Raw genomic sequence first — 15,299 nt, forward strand, 5'->3', positions numbered from 1 at the left:
GAAAAAGCATTGGCCAACAAGATTACGGAAAATCCCAAGGCTTTTTATACATATATGAAGAGTAAGAGGGTTGACCCACTCAAGGACAAGGGAGGGAATCTACGCATGGAGCCAGAGGAAATGAGCGAGGTATTAAATGAGTACTTTGTGTCAAAATTCACCAAAGAAAAGGACTTGGTGGATGATGAGCCTGGGAAAGAACGTGTAGATAGTTTGAGGCATGTTGAGATCAAAAAGGAGGTGGTATTGGGGTTCTTGAGAAGCATTAAGGTAGACAAGTCCCCAGGGCCTGATGGGATATACCCCAGGATACTGAGAGAGGCAAGGGAGGAAGTTGCTGGGGCCTTGAGAGAAATCTTTGTATCCTCAACTGGCTACAGGGGAGGTCCCAGAGGACAGGAGAATAGTCAATGTTGTTCCTTTGTTCAAAAAGGGTAGCTAGAATAATCCAGGTAATTACAGGCCGGTGAGACTTATATCAGTGGTAGGGAAATTATTGGATAAGATTCTTTGAGACAGGGTTTATTCCCACTTGGAAATAAGTGGACGTATTAGTGAGAGGCAGCATGGTTTTGTGAAGGGAAGGCCATGTCTCACGAATTTGATCAAATTTTTCGAGGAAGTGACGAAGATGATTGATGAGGGTAGGGCAGTGGATGTTGTCTACACGGACTTCAGTAAGGCCTTTGACAAGGTCCCTCATGGCAGACTGGTGCAGAAGGTGAAGTCGCATGGGATCAGAGGTGAGCTGGCAAGGTGGATACAAAACTGGCTCGGTCAAAGAAGACACAGGGTAGCAGTAGAAGGGTGAGTTTCTGAATGGAGAACTATGACAAATGGAGCTCCCCAGGGATCAGTGCTGGGACCTTTGTTGTTTGTAATACATATAAATGATTTGGAGGAAAATGTAACTGGTTTGATAAGTAAGTTTGTGAATGATACAAAGGTTGATGGATTTGTGGATAGTAATGAGGACCACCAGAGGATACAGCAGGATATAGATCAGTTGGAGATTTGGGCAGAGAGATGGTAGATGGAGTTTAGTCCAGACAAAATGTGTTTCAGAAGGTCTAATACAGATAGGAAATATACAATAGATTGCAGAACCTTTAAGAGTATCGATAGGCAGAGGAATCTGGGTGTACAAGTGCACAGGTCATGAAAATGGCAATGCAGGTGGAGAAGCTAGTCAAGAAGGCGTACGGCATGCTTGCCTTCATGAACCAGGGCATTGAGTTTAAAAATTGGCAAGTCATTTTGCAGCTTTATAGAATCTTAAGGACACACTTGGAACATAGTGTTCAATTCTGGTTGCCACACTACCAGAAGGATGTGGAGGCTTTGGGAAGGGTACAGAAAAGATTTACCAGGATGCTGCCTGGTATGGAGGGCTTTAGCTATGAGGAGAGATTGGAGGAACTTGGTTTGTTCTCATTGGAATGACAGAGGTTGAAAGGCAACCTGATAGAAGTCTACAAGATTGTGAGAGGCATGGACAGAGTGGATAGTCAGAAGCTTCTTCCCAGGGTGGAAGAGTCAATTACTAGGGGGCATAGGTTTAAGGTGTGAGAGGCAAGGTTTAAAAAAGATGTACGAGGCAGATTTTTTACACACAGAGTAGTGGGTGCGTAGAACTCATTGCCAGGGGAGGTCGTAGAAGTGGATATGGTAGTGACTTTTAAGGGGCGTCTTGATAAATACATGAACAGGAAGGGAATAGAGGGATATGGTCCCCAGAAGGGTAGGTGGTTTTAGGTCAGTCGGGCGCCATGTTGGTGCAGGCATGGAGGCCGAAGGGTGTGTTCCTGTGCTGTAATTTTCTTTGTTCTTTGTCAAGAAAGCTGGAACATTTTACAATGAACTTTGAGGAGATTTGCTGAGTTCTTTAAAATAATGCCAGGAATAGATTTTGATCCTTGGTGTTAAGCTATTTGAGCTGGACAAGTTAATAAGGAGCAAGGAGCGCAAGTAAAAGTTATGGAAGTACGGAGCACAGATATTTGGTGGCATTTCTTTTTAGGAGAGTCGTTGGCTGGTGAATCAAATTGTCTCCATGCATAGTGAGTACAGATTCACTGCAAATGTTCAGAAGGGAGCTCGGCAAATGTGACAAATGTAACCTCATTAAAACATAGGTGAGCATTTGAGGATGTCTCTCCCTGTCACCATGATTTCCTAAAGATTTTTACATGTGTTATTAGTGTTTTCGAGTAGTAAGGTTTGTACATATTGAGTTAATTAGAGGCTGAATACACTACTGGTCACACAGTGAGGTAGGAAGGCACATGCCTCAAAGCCAGGGTTAGACTACAGAGGGACAGAGATGTGTAAAGACCTAGGTTGGAGTCGGCTTATATCTGTACCATCTACTGTAAATATGCATTGAGTTCTGGATTGTTAATAAAGATACTAGGGGTGCCAGGTGCACCCATTCAGGATTCACCCTCATGAGCAAGGACAGCAGGGCCCCAAGGTTGTGGCTCCTGGAGACGTTGTCATTTTGCAAAACCCAGGGTGTATAGGACACAAGTCTTTTCTTCAGAAGGAGAGATAGAGTGTCAGCAGAACACATGCCACAGATGCCTGGCATGTGTGTATCAAGCCATGGACGAATAAGGATGCAAGCTTGAGAGAGTATGAGCTGATGGAGATGTGAAGGTGTGGGTGAGTGAGCGATGATGTTCCTTGAGGTGATGGTGTATGAGATCAATGCAAAAGTGCGATAGGCTGGTGAGTCAATGAAATAAGCTTGAATGAAATGATAGATTTACTCTGGCAGACCAGATCAGTTCATCCTCTTTCTGCACTGATTGATGGACCTCTTGTATATTGAGTTGGCACTCATCATTCCCCCCTCCCCAAGCTGAAGAAGTGAGGTTGGTGGACCAATGTTGGAGGGGAGGGGAAGTGTAAAGGATATCTTAGTGGGCCTCAACCATGTCCAACAGGCAGTCCAGTGAGGCACTGTTAAACTTGAAGGCCGCAATCTTCTTCAAATTGGTGGAAATCGCCTTGCTAGGCAATAGCCTTGTGTGTGCAATTCCACTTTAAACACAGCGCCCATAGCGAGGCAGCAGTGACGGCACAGCAGAGTGGGCAATTCAGATGCCACCTGCGAGAGTTTCCCATGGATGAATATTTAATGAGATGTGGCTTGAAAACCCATCATTGCAGTTAGTGGGAATACCTCTGTCCATACCCGCCACAGCACATCATGCACAAATTGGAAAATGCCACTGCTTATAATAGCCCTTGTTTCCTCCCTGGTGCCATATGGGTATACAATATGGATGTGAGGAGAAAATCAATTGAAGATAACTGGAATCAATTGATTTGCAGAACCTATTTTTCAGGGATCGTGAAGAAGTCATCTGTGCAAGGAAGTAAAATCAGTCTTGAATAGTAGAACTGAAAACATTACAAACATAAACTGACATTTCCTGGATCCTGGTGAAATATGAGGTTGATAGAGTTTCCACTGCATGCTCCATATAATGATATTGTGACCTTTTCTTTACAAATGGATTCTGATTTTGCTGCATTTAAAAATGAAATATGTGAAGTGAGGCTCCCTATGCCTGTTCGGGCCTATCCAAGAAATCCTTGTGCAGAATTAAAAATCTGGGGATTTTCCAGCCTGGCCACTGGAGGGACTGGAATTTCACAGCTAAAGTCAACGTACCATCGGGCTGCTCTTAAAACTTCCTGATCTCATTTGTGCTGGATCCTGCCAACAGCAATCCCAGCCCATGTCCTGTGGATCTGAGTAGATGCTGTTGTGCTTAGAAACCTTTGGATTAGTGAAGGATGTTAAGTCATGGGTGTTCCTGGGATGTCCATGAGCACCATTTGTTAGGAGTAAGAACAAAGGCACGTTAATGGTGACTGGAACCTCAATTGTATCACCCCATTTGCTGATGATGACAAGTCTGTTAAACTGTCCTCAAAACTAAGTGAATAGAATTGCAGGACTAAAGCAACACTCACAAAACTGTGCGTCCTTACCCAGTTGCACACCACTAAAGATCAGCAGGGTTTAAGCAATACAGGAACTATGCATGTTCCAAACAGAAGTTAATGATTCCATCCTGATTTTATCACCACGAACAGATATTTAATCAATTCCACATTACGTAAATCAGTTGGAAAATCATTAGCTGCCTTTGCTGAGAGTCTGAACCTTGTATCCTCTCTCTGCTCCTTATATGTTTTAATCTTTTAATTTTACTTGGTTTGCTAATCGTGTACCCATACCCTTTAGTTCTGCTATTTTATTCAAGTGAAGAATCTGCTTATCATTATCCATTCTGCTTACTCTTCTTAAGTTTTGGATCAATCATTTTTTAATGCAGGCATCTGAGAACCAATTATCCACTATTGGACTAGGGTCAAGCAAAATGGTAGGACAGGGTCCCCAGAACTTTGGTCTCTGGCTGTTTACCTTTATCTTGTGTTTGTACTTGACAATTATTTTTGGTGTACCAAGTACTGAAGGTCTTGACAGTGTATCATTTCTTCTTGGTATAATGTAAATTACTTGCACTTGTTTCAATCTATTTCCAATATATTTGCACCTTGAACGATAAGGTGAGAGCACATACAAGCTAATACCATTACTGTTAGCTCTCAGCATAGAATGCACAAAATGCATCACAATACACATCCAAACCCACAAACAGTACAGAATGTACTGCTGCAGAAACTCCTACATTAATTATACCAGCAAAAACTTGAAAAGAAATTTAGCTCATTAATATTTAATAGGCTTGTTTTAGTTCAGATTATCGGGCCATTTACTATTTGTAGTGCCATTAAATGCATAGAATTAAATTGATTTCTCACCTATTACAAGGAACCCTACGAGCTTGGCTGTAAAACTGATTCGTTCACGTTTAACACCTACTGATTTCTGCTGTTATCGAAACTGAACCGTTTGGCAGTTGAGGCACCTTTCAGCTGTCATTACTTTGGCTTTGCATCAGCCCTAAAAGGTTATATTACTGTAGTCTCTTATTTGTCTCAGTGTAATCATGCTACTTAATAACAAAGATGCCCTTATTGTTAGCTCATCTCCATGGTAGCTGCGTTACCTCTGACTTGAATGTATAATCAAAGTTGACACTTCAATGCTTAACTGTGGAAGTGCTGCACTCTCAGAGATATTGGCCAGAATTCTCAGGCCATTTATGCCATGCACTGTTCATAAAATTTAAATGGGCTCATAAAATGTGGTTCAATTCAATGAACTTAACAATCTCTCAATCACCAGCTTTGAAAAAGCATACATTATTAGCACTTAACTTACCATCCATCACTGGTAAATGTGGACCTGGGTGTGATGAGATTTGTTCACCATTGCACCATGTGACTTTACAATCCTTGCCTCCAAGGCCTTCTGCTACAGAGCTGCAAACCCCAGCCCAGTGTTTCAGGTGGTTGACCTTGAAACAGGAGGAGATAGGATAGGGCTGGCTGTGATGTTTCTGGATACCTCTGTTTGTCAACAGTTACAAATGAAGAATGGCCAATTGGGTGAGGACTGTTAGCATACATGATCTTAAAAGGCTTTGTGCCTTCTGGAAAGGGAGTGAGAAAATTGGATCCAAAGATAGGATTTATGTGCAGGTACAACCAGAATGTGCTGCACAGAAATGCAATGAATTTGTGAATTTTTCATCCATCGAGCACACAAACTCAGCGGGTCAGGAAGTGGACGCAAAATGTGCTTACAGCCACAGATGGTCCCAGAGCACAATTTTGCACTAGCTGACCAATTAAAGGGCAGCTAGTGTGAAATACATGCTGGCAAACACCCAGCATTGTTGAGCGGGGCTGGACGAGTGTGGGCACTGAGAAAAAGGCACTTCAGATGTGCTCCCTCGGGTACAGTCGCTGCAGAGCTGTCTCAGAGCTGCTGACCTGTTTAAAAACAGTAATAAATTGCAATGGAAGAACTATGCAAAGAATGTCTAGGCATCACATTCAAATACAAACCTCAGTCCTCGGGCATCATTTCAAATTTTATTTCAGCTCGGACAGTTCATCCTACCCTGGATCAAGGTTGTTGCTAAAATGTAAAGGCTGCCTGGCCAATCGGCCTGCCTGCCAAACATAAAAGCAGATAAGTCACAAAATTGTGGTTCAAATGGCCCCTTAATGGTCTAATTAACCTGCTTGATTGTCAGTAGGTCTGCTTACAACAACATACTTTGAAGTACTTTCAGCTAGGACACTCACTTGCAATATAAAACTTCTGACCATGAACATATCTGAAATATTGAGGGATTTATTTCAGAGTGGAACGTTAAATCAAAGTTAGTTTCCAGTCAGAATTCAGTCCCTATCCCAAAAATCAGAATCACTTGCTTTATTCCTTCCAATATAAGCAGTCCAATTGGTATGGTGGCACAGTGATTTGCATTGCTGCCTCACAGCACCAGTGACCGAGGTTCAATTCCGACCTTGGATCGCTGTCTGTGTGAAGCTTGCACATTCTCCCATGTCTGCGTGGGTTTTTTTTCCAGGTGCTCCGGTTTCCTCCCACATTCCAGAGATGTGAGGATTGTTAGGTTGATTGGCCGTGCTAAATTGCCCCTTTGTGTCAGGGGATTTGTAAGGTAAATGTGTAGTTATCGGGAAAGGGCCTGGGTGGGATTGTTGTCAGTGCAGGCTCGATGAACCAAATGGCCTCTCCCTTTACTGTAGGGATTCTATCTGACCATACTGTAATTTATGAGTCGATCCATGTCTACAATCAACCTTTCTTGCTAGTGTTACCGTCCCAAAGTGCAGTACAATAGCTTTTTATCATTCTGGCAGTAAACCATAAATATTAATTGTAGAGTATCTTTGACAATAGAAGATGGACTGGATGCTTCAATACAAAACCTGAGAGTTAGATCTGAGTGTGACTTGAGTACATTAAAACTATCAGTGTAAAGCCCTATCCATGAGGTGCTCAGACCAAGAGGATAATGTGCAATTCTCCTCTGTTCTGAAGAGGAGGTTGAAAACTGTTATGGATTCACCTGAGGACTCTGCAATCTTTGTATTGGTGTCAGCTGGTGATGCTGCTGTTACTTTTAGAGGCAGAGGGTCGTAGTTTTAAATTCCACTGCAGAGAAATAAGAACAAAATCTACGGTGACAGCCCCATGCAGTAAGTAGTGGGGGAATTTGCATTATTAAACAGAGGCCCTGTCAGCCATCTCAAATGATTGCTAAGGAACCGCAGTACCATTCAAAAAAGAGTAGGTATGCTCCTTCTGGTGTTTTAGACAACATTTGGTCATTATCATGTTCTAGTTTATGGATCCTTACTGTGAGCAAGTTGCCTGCTGCATTTCCAATATTCCAACTTGGCCATACTTCAAAATACTTTGACTGTGAAGAGCTTTGAGGCACTATATTTTTTTTTATTTCTTTCTTGCTTTTTATTTTTATGAGGTGATAAATGCAGATGCCCAAGATACAAAATATAATCTTGGGAAGTGAAACCTTCCACACATATATATAAGCAGGTAAATGAACAGACCCCACTCGTGTCAGGCAGATTCTGAGTCATGGCCAGCTCGATTCTAAATATAATCTGGTCTAGCTGCTTATGCATCACAATATACAGAAACTGGTTTCAGCCTGGCTGTGGAATCTAACTGCATTTCAAGAAGAGTCTTTTTCATAATATGGAAACAACCCAAAGAAAGCAAATGGGATTTCAGATCCTTCCTTCCTGGGAAAATCATTATCTTTCAGGGGGGAGACTGATGTGATGTATGATGAGGCAGGAAGTCTCCTCTATTTTAATGCCTTGGTCTCACATAACATACCTACCAGCTGCCCACCCAAACTAGACATCTGGAAAGCGGGTCAACAGCTTTGGGCCTGGGAAGATGTGGAAGCAAGTTCCGCACACATGAGAACGGCCTCAACCGGGATCTTGGGTTCATGTCACACTATCTGTAACCCCCACGACTTGCCTGGGCTTGCAACATCTCACTTACTGTCCTGTCTGGGGACAATACACATCTCTTTAATCTATGCTTATTGCTATCTCCACTCATATTGTCTGCATCTTTAAGACTTGATTAGCTGTAAAGACTCACATTCTAATCAGTATTCTGTAAACTGTGTGTGCCTTTATATGCTCTGTTCGTGACCAGAACTCTCCACTCACCTGATGAAGGGGCAAACCCCGAAAGCTAGTGAGTTTACTATCAAATAAACTTGTTGGACTTTAACCTGGTGCTGTGAGACTTCTTACTGTGTTTACCTCAGTCCAACACTGGCATCTCCATATCAAGATATGGAGGCCCAGTGGCCTCCTTACTGGCACTCATGTTGCAGGGATAAAAGTTTGGGAGGATGAGACACCAGGGTTGAAGTGACTCAACTTTTGTGTGTGAGGCCCCACAGGAATGCTCCTGCTTCTCTTCGCTCCACAGAGATAAGAATTGCCCTTGTCCGACAGATCCCTGCTAGTTGTTAGCATTGCCAACCTCTTCCAGGCTGGTCCATTAATTGTAATTTCCATTGAAAATTCTTATCAATTATTTTTTAAAAAGCACACAGTTGGATAACTGTATTGAATTGGCTCAGTAAAGTGAGGCACCATAAGGATAGACATGCTAATAGTGGAGGTAGGTATTGAAATCATGTGATGAAAGCAGCAGGAATGCATCCGTAAAGAATTGGTAACTTTGCTGGGTGTTAAAAGCTGGCACCCCATTTAGTTAAAGTAGCAGTGGATCCATTGTTTAATGATAAAAGCTGGTTGGCTTATACGTGTAAGGCTCCCACCTGAATGGAGGGTTGTCCTTCAGTTGAACAAGGAAGCAGCTGGGCAGTGTGCAACGAGTGGTCTGTGCATTGTTTATGATACTTGGCTCCTGTGGTGAATCTTTACATTCCTATATTTTTGGATCAGGTCTCACTGCAGACTGACAATATATTAATCTCTGATCGTTAAAAGTGTTAGTTAACATCGCTGATGAAAATCTGATACATTTGAATAATTTTAGTTAATTGGACATTTTACAAGGTATGGCTAATAATTGATTTTCACATTGTATGTGTATTACTTTTTAAAAACACTTTGATGGTAAATAACTTCAAAGAGCAGATCAGTTTTTTATTTCATGATACAGATCCTTGTCCCATGAGGTTTCACATGAAGTCTCTGATGAGGTGATTAGAATGCCAATGCTGGATATTTCGCTACTTATTAAGGATACATTTTTCAAATAATGACAGATTTGGCACGGAAGGTTTATCTAGTGACTATGTAAAACTGTGTGCTGATCTCTGATGTCATAACTTCACACAAATGCTTAGCTGTGCTGCAGTATTTGAAAGGGCAAAATTTTAATCTTCAGATTCAAGGAATAAAGTAGGCCAGAAGAATCTTTCTGAAGTGTTCTGAGAAGTTGATTCTTGTCCTATCGAAGTGAAGGATTGTAATTCAGTTGTGGCTCAGTTTTACCAACCTTGCCTGTAAGGCAGAGGATTTTGCATTCAAATCCTACTCCAGGAACTCAAACAAACAATTGAAGCTAGCACTTAAGGAACTGCTGCTCTCACGAAGGTGCTCTCTCAGATGCAAACAAAGCCACAGTATGACTTGAAAAAGAACAGGGAAATTCTCAGTGCCGTAGTCCATGTTTATCTGTAAACTACCATCTTAAAATGGTTATCTAATAATCATTGCTGTTTGTGATAATTTGCTGTGTGCGAGTTAGCTGTTGTACACCACATTACAACAATGACCTTTCCTTAAGTGGCTTTATTGGCTAAAAGCATTTTGAGATGTTCTTGCTGCTATTTTTTTGAATAAAAGGGAAGCAACGTAAAAAAAAACTTATTTATGGGGTGTAGACCTAGACCAGCAATTATTGTCCATCTCTATCTGTCCTTGAGAGGACATTTAAGAGTCAGTCACATTGCTGTGGGTCTGGAGTCACATATAGGCCAGACTGGGTAAGGGTGGCAGATCTCCTTCCCTCAAGGACACCAGTGAACCAGATGGATTTTTATGTCAATTAACAAAGGTTTCATGGTCACCATTAATTCCAGGTTCTTTTTTATTGAATTGAGATTTTACCTCCTGTGGTGGGATTCAAACAGAGATACCACATTGTCTCAGACTGTGAGATCATTAGTCCAAAGTTAATCCCACTGCACCACTATCTCCCATCCCCAAAATAGTTGATATAGAATTAAGTTTTCCAATTCCATTGCAAATATTGTTATGATTTAAACATTTACATTTCAGGTACAGGATCTCTTCTGATAATAAAGCTTGGTGCGAGATTCTGTTTTATATTTTAAATTGATCTGATAAATGATTTTAGAGACTCTTCTCCTCTTGCTTTAGGCCTAACACTTTTGAGGTTGTGGCCCTGGATGGAGTAAGCACTGGCATCTTTCAGTTCTACACTGCCCAAGAGAGCGCTGACTGGCTGCGGGCAATATCTACCAACATTAATGATTTGACCCTGCAAAATGTAAGTCTTTTAGCTGCAACTAGTATATGCTTTTAATGAAAATTACGATACGGATAAAATATCCAGGATATGAAGTAGCTCTCCTACCTTCCTGTAAGGGCTAACTAGAATAAACTTGCCCCTAGGCATTTCAGTTTCAATTTTTAACCTGATCCCTGAGCCGTAATTACAAGAGAAAGACTTTTGTGGGGGGGTTCTCCCAGTCCGCTGCTCTGCTTTTGTAGCGCTGCGGGATGGGAGACTCAAGTAGAGAGCGTTTAGTGGGCACCCTGCTGAGCTCCACAGCCTCTGCCAGTCTCCAGCAGCTGGACTCCTGGTGCCCTCAGCTCCGCACTGATTTCTGGTGCAGAGCTGTATAAATTATATAAATTTTCATTTAAATCTATTTTAAATCTCATTAGTGGGCCTAGGGCCGAAATCTCCAGGCCCATTAACATCCCCTGGAAAGGTTCGTTCCAGCAGGATTTACAGTCACTCCCCCGTTTGGAGGGAGCTGGCAGCTAGACCCCGTGAGAGTGAAGCGCGGGCCATCAAGGCTCTCCAGAGGGTGGGGCACCAGGGAAGGGTTACCACCTTGGAATTGCCAACCTGGCTTTCCTGGCATTGCCCAAGAGGCAATGTGGCAATGCTCAGGGACACCTTGGCACTATCTATCAGGCATCGTGCAGGGCCAAGGGGACAGAGCCTAATTGGCATCAGGGCCTCGGGGGTGAATGGTGGGGATGGGGCTCCTGCTGCTACTCTGTAGAGGGATCGTGTGCAGAGGGAGAGAGACTAGCAATTGGGGATGGGGTGGGGCGGGGGGGGGAGCGGGAGCAGGTATCAAGGCTGGCCTGGATATGTTCGGGAATGGGGGGAGGGGCCAAGGATTAGACCCATGTGGGAGCTTGGAGGGCCAGCGATGCGGGATTGCTGATTGAGAGGCTGGCAGTGTGTGACCTCTGTGCATGTGTCGACCTCGGCACTGACAGATCGGCTCACGCACAGTTCCAGCCTCTCCAATGGGAATATATCTCGCCCATGATTTTTCACTTGATTCACACTAGGGCTCTCTGTGATGCACAGAGTGTGGGAGATTCATCCTGCAACCCCTGCTGGAAAAAAGTGGGATTTACTACATTTTTTTTTCTGCAGATTCAATACTGAGAATTTTTTTTTGCAAACTTATACCAATGATGTTGACTTAGGAAGACTGACCTGCTCTGATCTTCTCCATTTCTATGTTGCTTTTTGTCAGAAATCTATTTTAGAAATGGTTCCTCACAGGAAGCAATCAACATAAGAACATAACATAAGAACATAAGAAATAGGAGCAGGAGTAGGCCATCTAGCCCTTCGAGCCTGCCCCGCCATTCAATAAGATCATGGCTGATCTGAAGTGGCTCAGTTCCACTTTCCTGCTTTCTCCCCATAACCCTTAATTCTCTTGTCTGCCAAAAACCTATCTACCCGTGTCTTAAATATATTTAGTGAGGCAGCCTCTACCACTTCAACGGGCAGAGAATTCCAGAGATTCACCACCTTTTGAGTGAAGAAGTTCCTCCTCAACTCCGTTCTAAACTGCTCCCCCCTTATCTTGAGGCTGTGCCCTCTAGTCCTGCTGTCCTTTCTGATCAAAGGATTTGATCAATTTAAAAATGTGTGACCACAAAAAATACATATATTCGTGATAGATTTTTGCAACATTTTGGGGGGAAAGAGTTGGAAAGCTAACAGGAGACCTTATTGCCTTAGGTTCCCCTTCTCCTTTTACTTCTTTTCATCACACCTTCTGATTTTTTTTGATATGAAAATCATACAATCTTTAATACTGTGCCTTGTGGTATTGAACATAAATGTAAAGATGCTGTGCTTCAGTTATACAGGGCATTTGTGAGACGACAGGCTGAGTTCTCCGACCTCGCCTGCAGCTGGGATTCTGTGGTCCCACTGCAGTGAATGGAGATTCGGCTGAGCACTAGGTTCTCCACTCTCTCTGATCATGGCAGTGGGTGGGTGAATGACCGGAGAATTACAGCCCTCATCTCAAATACTGTGTGCAGTTTTGGCCTTCTTATTTAAGGAAGGATGTAAATGCATTGGAGGTGGTTCAGAGGAGTGTTTACTACATTGGTGCAACAGCAGGTTGTCTTATGAGAAAAGATTAGATAGACTGTGTTTGTTTCAATTGGAGTTTAGAAGAGTAAGCGGTGACTTGATTAAATGGTGTAAGATTCTGAATGGTCTTGACAAGGTGGATGCGGAAGGAATGTTTCCTCACGTGAGAGAGCCCAGAAATTGGCAAAACTGTTCTAAAATTAAGGATCACCTTTTTAGCACAGAGGTGCTGAGAATTCTTTTCACACAGAGAATTGTGCAAGTTTCTGAAAGCTGTAGAGCCAGGGTGCTTTTCATATCCATAAATTCTTATGAGGCAAGGGAAGCAAAGGTTATCAGGATAAATGGGAACATATAGTTTGAAACACAAGTAGGTCAGCCATGATTTTAATTGTATGGTGAAGCACATTTGAGGGACTGAATGGCCTACTTTTGTTCCTATTTCATATGTTTATGTGCTATTTTGTGTTTATTTATTTGTCTTTTTTTTCGTGGAAGTAAACAAGTTAGCTTATTTGGGAGGCAAACTGGGCTGGATAGATGGGGTACTGATATTAAACCTTATTTTAGAGAAAGGCCATGAGTTAGATGGACTACACAGTCTTGAAATTCATTGTCTGCTGGGTGTTCAGTCCAGTGGGACTGGTCCATCTGTTGGGTACCTGTGACTGATTTAGGAAGTGGTTGCATTGGATTTTTTAAAAAGTCTCTGTTTTAAAAGTTTAATTCAGGTTTACAGCCAGTGATTTATTTTTAAAAAGTCAGTATTTGGTATGGAGTAAGGACAAGCTCTCGCAGGTTCATGTGACCCAATCAGCCAATTTGTTCGGAGCGAGCAAATCCTGGCAAGGAACACTGCTTTTCCTTGCCGGTTCAGAATCTGGAGTCATGGAGTACAGTTGCCTTTATATCATTCTCTGTAGATAGTTACTTACCCTAATAAACTTGGTGGTCGCCCATCTTTGCAAGATACTGCATGGCGTAAAGCGTGTTTTCAAGACAACTAAAAATTTGAAATGACTGTGATTTTTATTGTGCTTTAATGCAATCTGGGGTTAATTTATCAGAGATTTAAAATAATTTAACATAAACAGATCTCTCTTAAAATAACGGAGGGATGAGCCTCAAAGGAGCACATTAAGCATTTGTGTGGTCAAATGACATGATTTGCATATTTTTCCAAATAGTCAACCATTAAATCCCAAAGAGTAAATAAAAATATTTGGGGAAATTATTTTAATTCTGTATATTATTTTAACCATACAGATGAAAATGGCGAATAAATGCTGTTCTCCAAATGATCAGGTAGGATATCTCTCTTTTGGACCAAAAGTTATATGAGTAATAAAAACATGTCTTTGTGGAAAAAAAAGATTCTCCATCAACTTAAAGGACGTTGAGAGTTGTTAGTTGATAATAAGAGCTGTTTAGTGGTAAAGTGTGTTGCATAAGTGGAACTAAAAGATGGGTAGACTACAGATGTCCAGTAATCACATTTAAAGAGATATGATTGCATAGTATGTACATGGTTTAATAATAGGTCCTGTTTAAAATGTTTGGACTTCAGTCATGTTTGAGATAGAAAAATTGGTAGGTTTCTTTTTAGCTGTTACTTTTCAGTTATTAAGAAGCAGCATCTGTTATTAGAGAAAGGCTTCTAATAATAATTGGATGTAGAGCGTCTTCAAAATCAGAAGTGTATTGAAAACAATGAAATCCCATAATTAGCATCTCAAATATGTAGTATGTATTAATTTTAAAAAGTCTAAAATATTCATATGTCAGTTTCTAAACACGATTTAGACAGAGAGAATTCATGCCTTTTCCTGTTGATGTTCTAATTTGTTTGGGAGGAACGGATCCAAATGTTCTCATCCAATGGAATTTATTGTAGTCGATCCAGATTGCTGACTGTAACACCTACAAGAATTCTTTAGGGGCTAAATAGCTTCAAATTGGCAAGCTGCACTGCCTAGATTATTATTTGCTTATTGCAGAAATGGTCTTCAGGAATACATATGTCCTGATATAAATTGTTAAATAAATTCAAAATTGAGCTTATATCAATGGTGAAAAATGTCTCTTTTTTCAGCTGTTATTGTGTAGAAGTTTCTTTTAAATGACAAAATTAACAAACTGTTACTTAGAAGAAATAAATATTATTATGGACGTTCACATGTAAATATTGAAACAGTAATGAAATAACCACAGTAAACTACAAAGATACAGCAGATGAAGGATGAGATAAAGAATTGATACTGGTGGTTAAAAACAACAATCTCAATAGAGAGTTGTCACTTGGCTTTTTAGCTTCCCAACTTGCCCAAGGCTAGCTGTCAAGTAGAGCGTTCAGCCCTGGCCTACATGTCTTCTTATTGTTATTACTGCTGTGTTCCATTTTTGTTGCTAGTCAGAGATCCAAGGGTAATGACTTGGAAAATTCTGCCACCCTTCAAACTATCTATCTTTGCACTCCAAGAATGAGATCAGTTTCAAATAGCGATGGTATGACCTATTTGAAGCCTGTCATCTTTTTGTAGGATCCGAGGGTTAAAGAATGTTCGGAATATTATATGGAAAATGTAGAACAAGAAAAGGACATTTGACCCATCAAGCTTGTTCTTTCCACAAGCTTTACTCAATTTATATTCATGAGAAAGGCACTGAAAAATTTCCAAGGAGATAAAACTGTGGATTTTTCCCA

At 41.4% G+C, this 15,299-nt stretch overlaps 1 protein-coding gene across 1 annotated transcript in view; it reads left to right on the forward strand.

Annotated features, from left to right (window-relative positions):
* sntg2 (syntrophin, gamma 2) overlaps positions 1-15,299 on the forward strand; it is a 221,215-nt gene that overhangs the window by 124,349 nt on the left and 81,567 nt on the right. The window contains exons 9-10 of the mRNA XM_080193249.1: positions 10,369-10,498; positions 13,862-13,900. Coding sequence (XP_080049375.1) covers positions 10,369-10,498; positions 13,862-13,900 — 169 coding nt within the window. The remainder of the gene's footprint in view (positions 1-10,368; positions 10,499-13,861; positions 13,901-15,299) is intronic.

Source organism: Carcharhinus amblyrhynchos, chromosome 7 (genome assembly GCF_965287045.1).
Source record: "Carcharhinus amblyrhynchos chromosome 7, sCarAmb.v2.hapA, whole genome shotgun sequence".
NCBI lineage: Eukaryota > Metazoa > Chordata > Chondrichthyes > Carcharhiniformes > Carcharhinidae > Carcharhinus > Carcharhinus amblyrhynchos.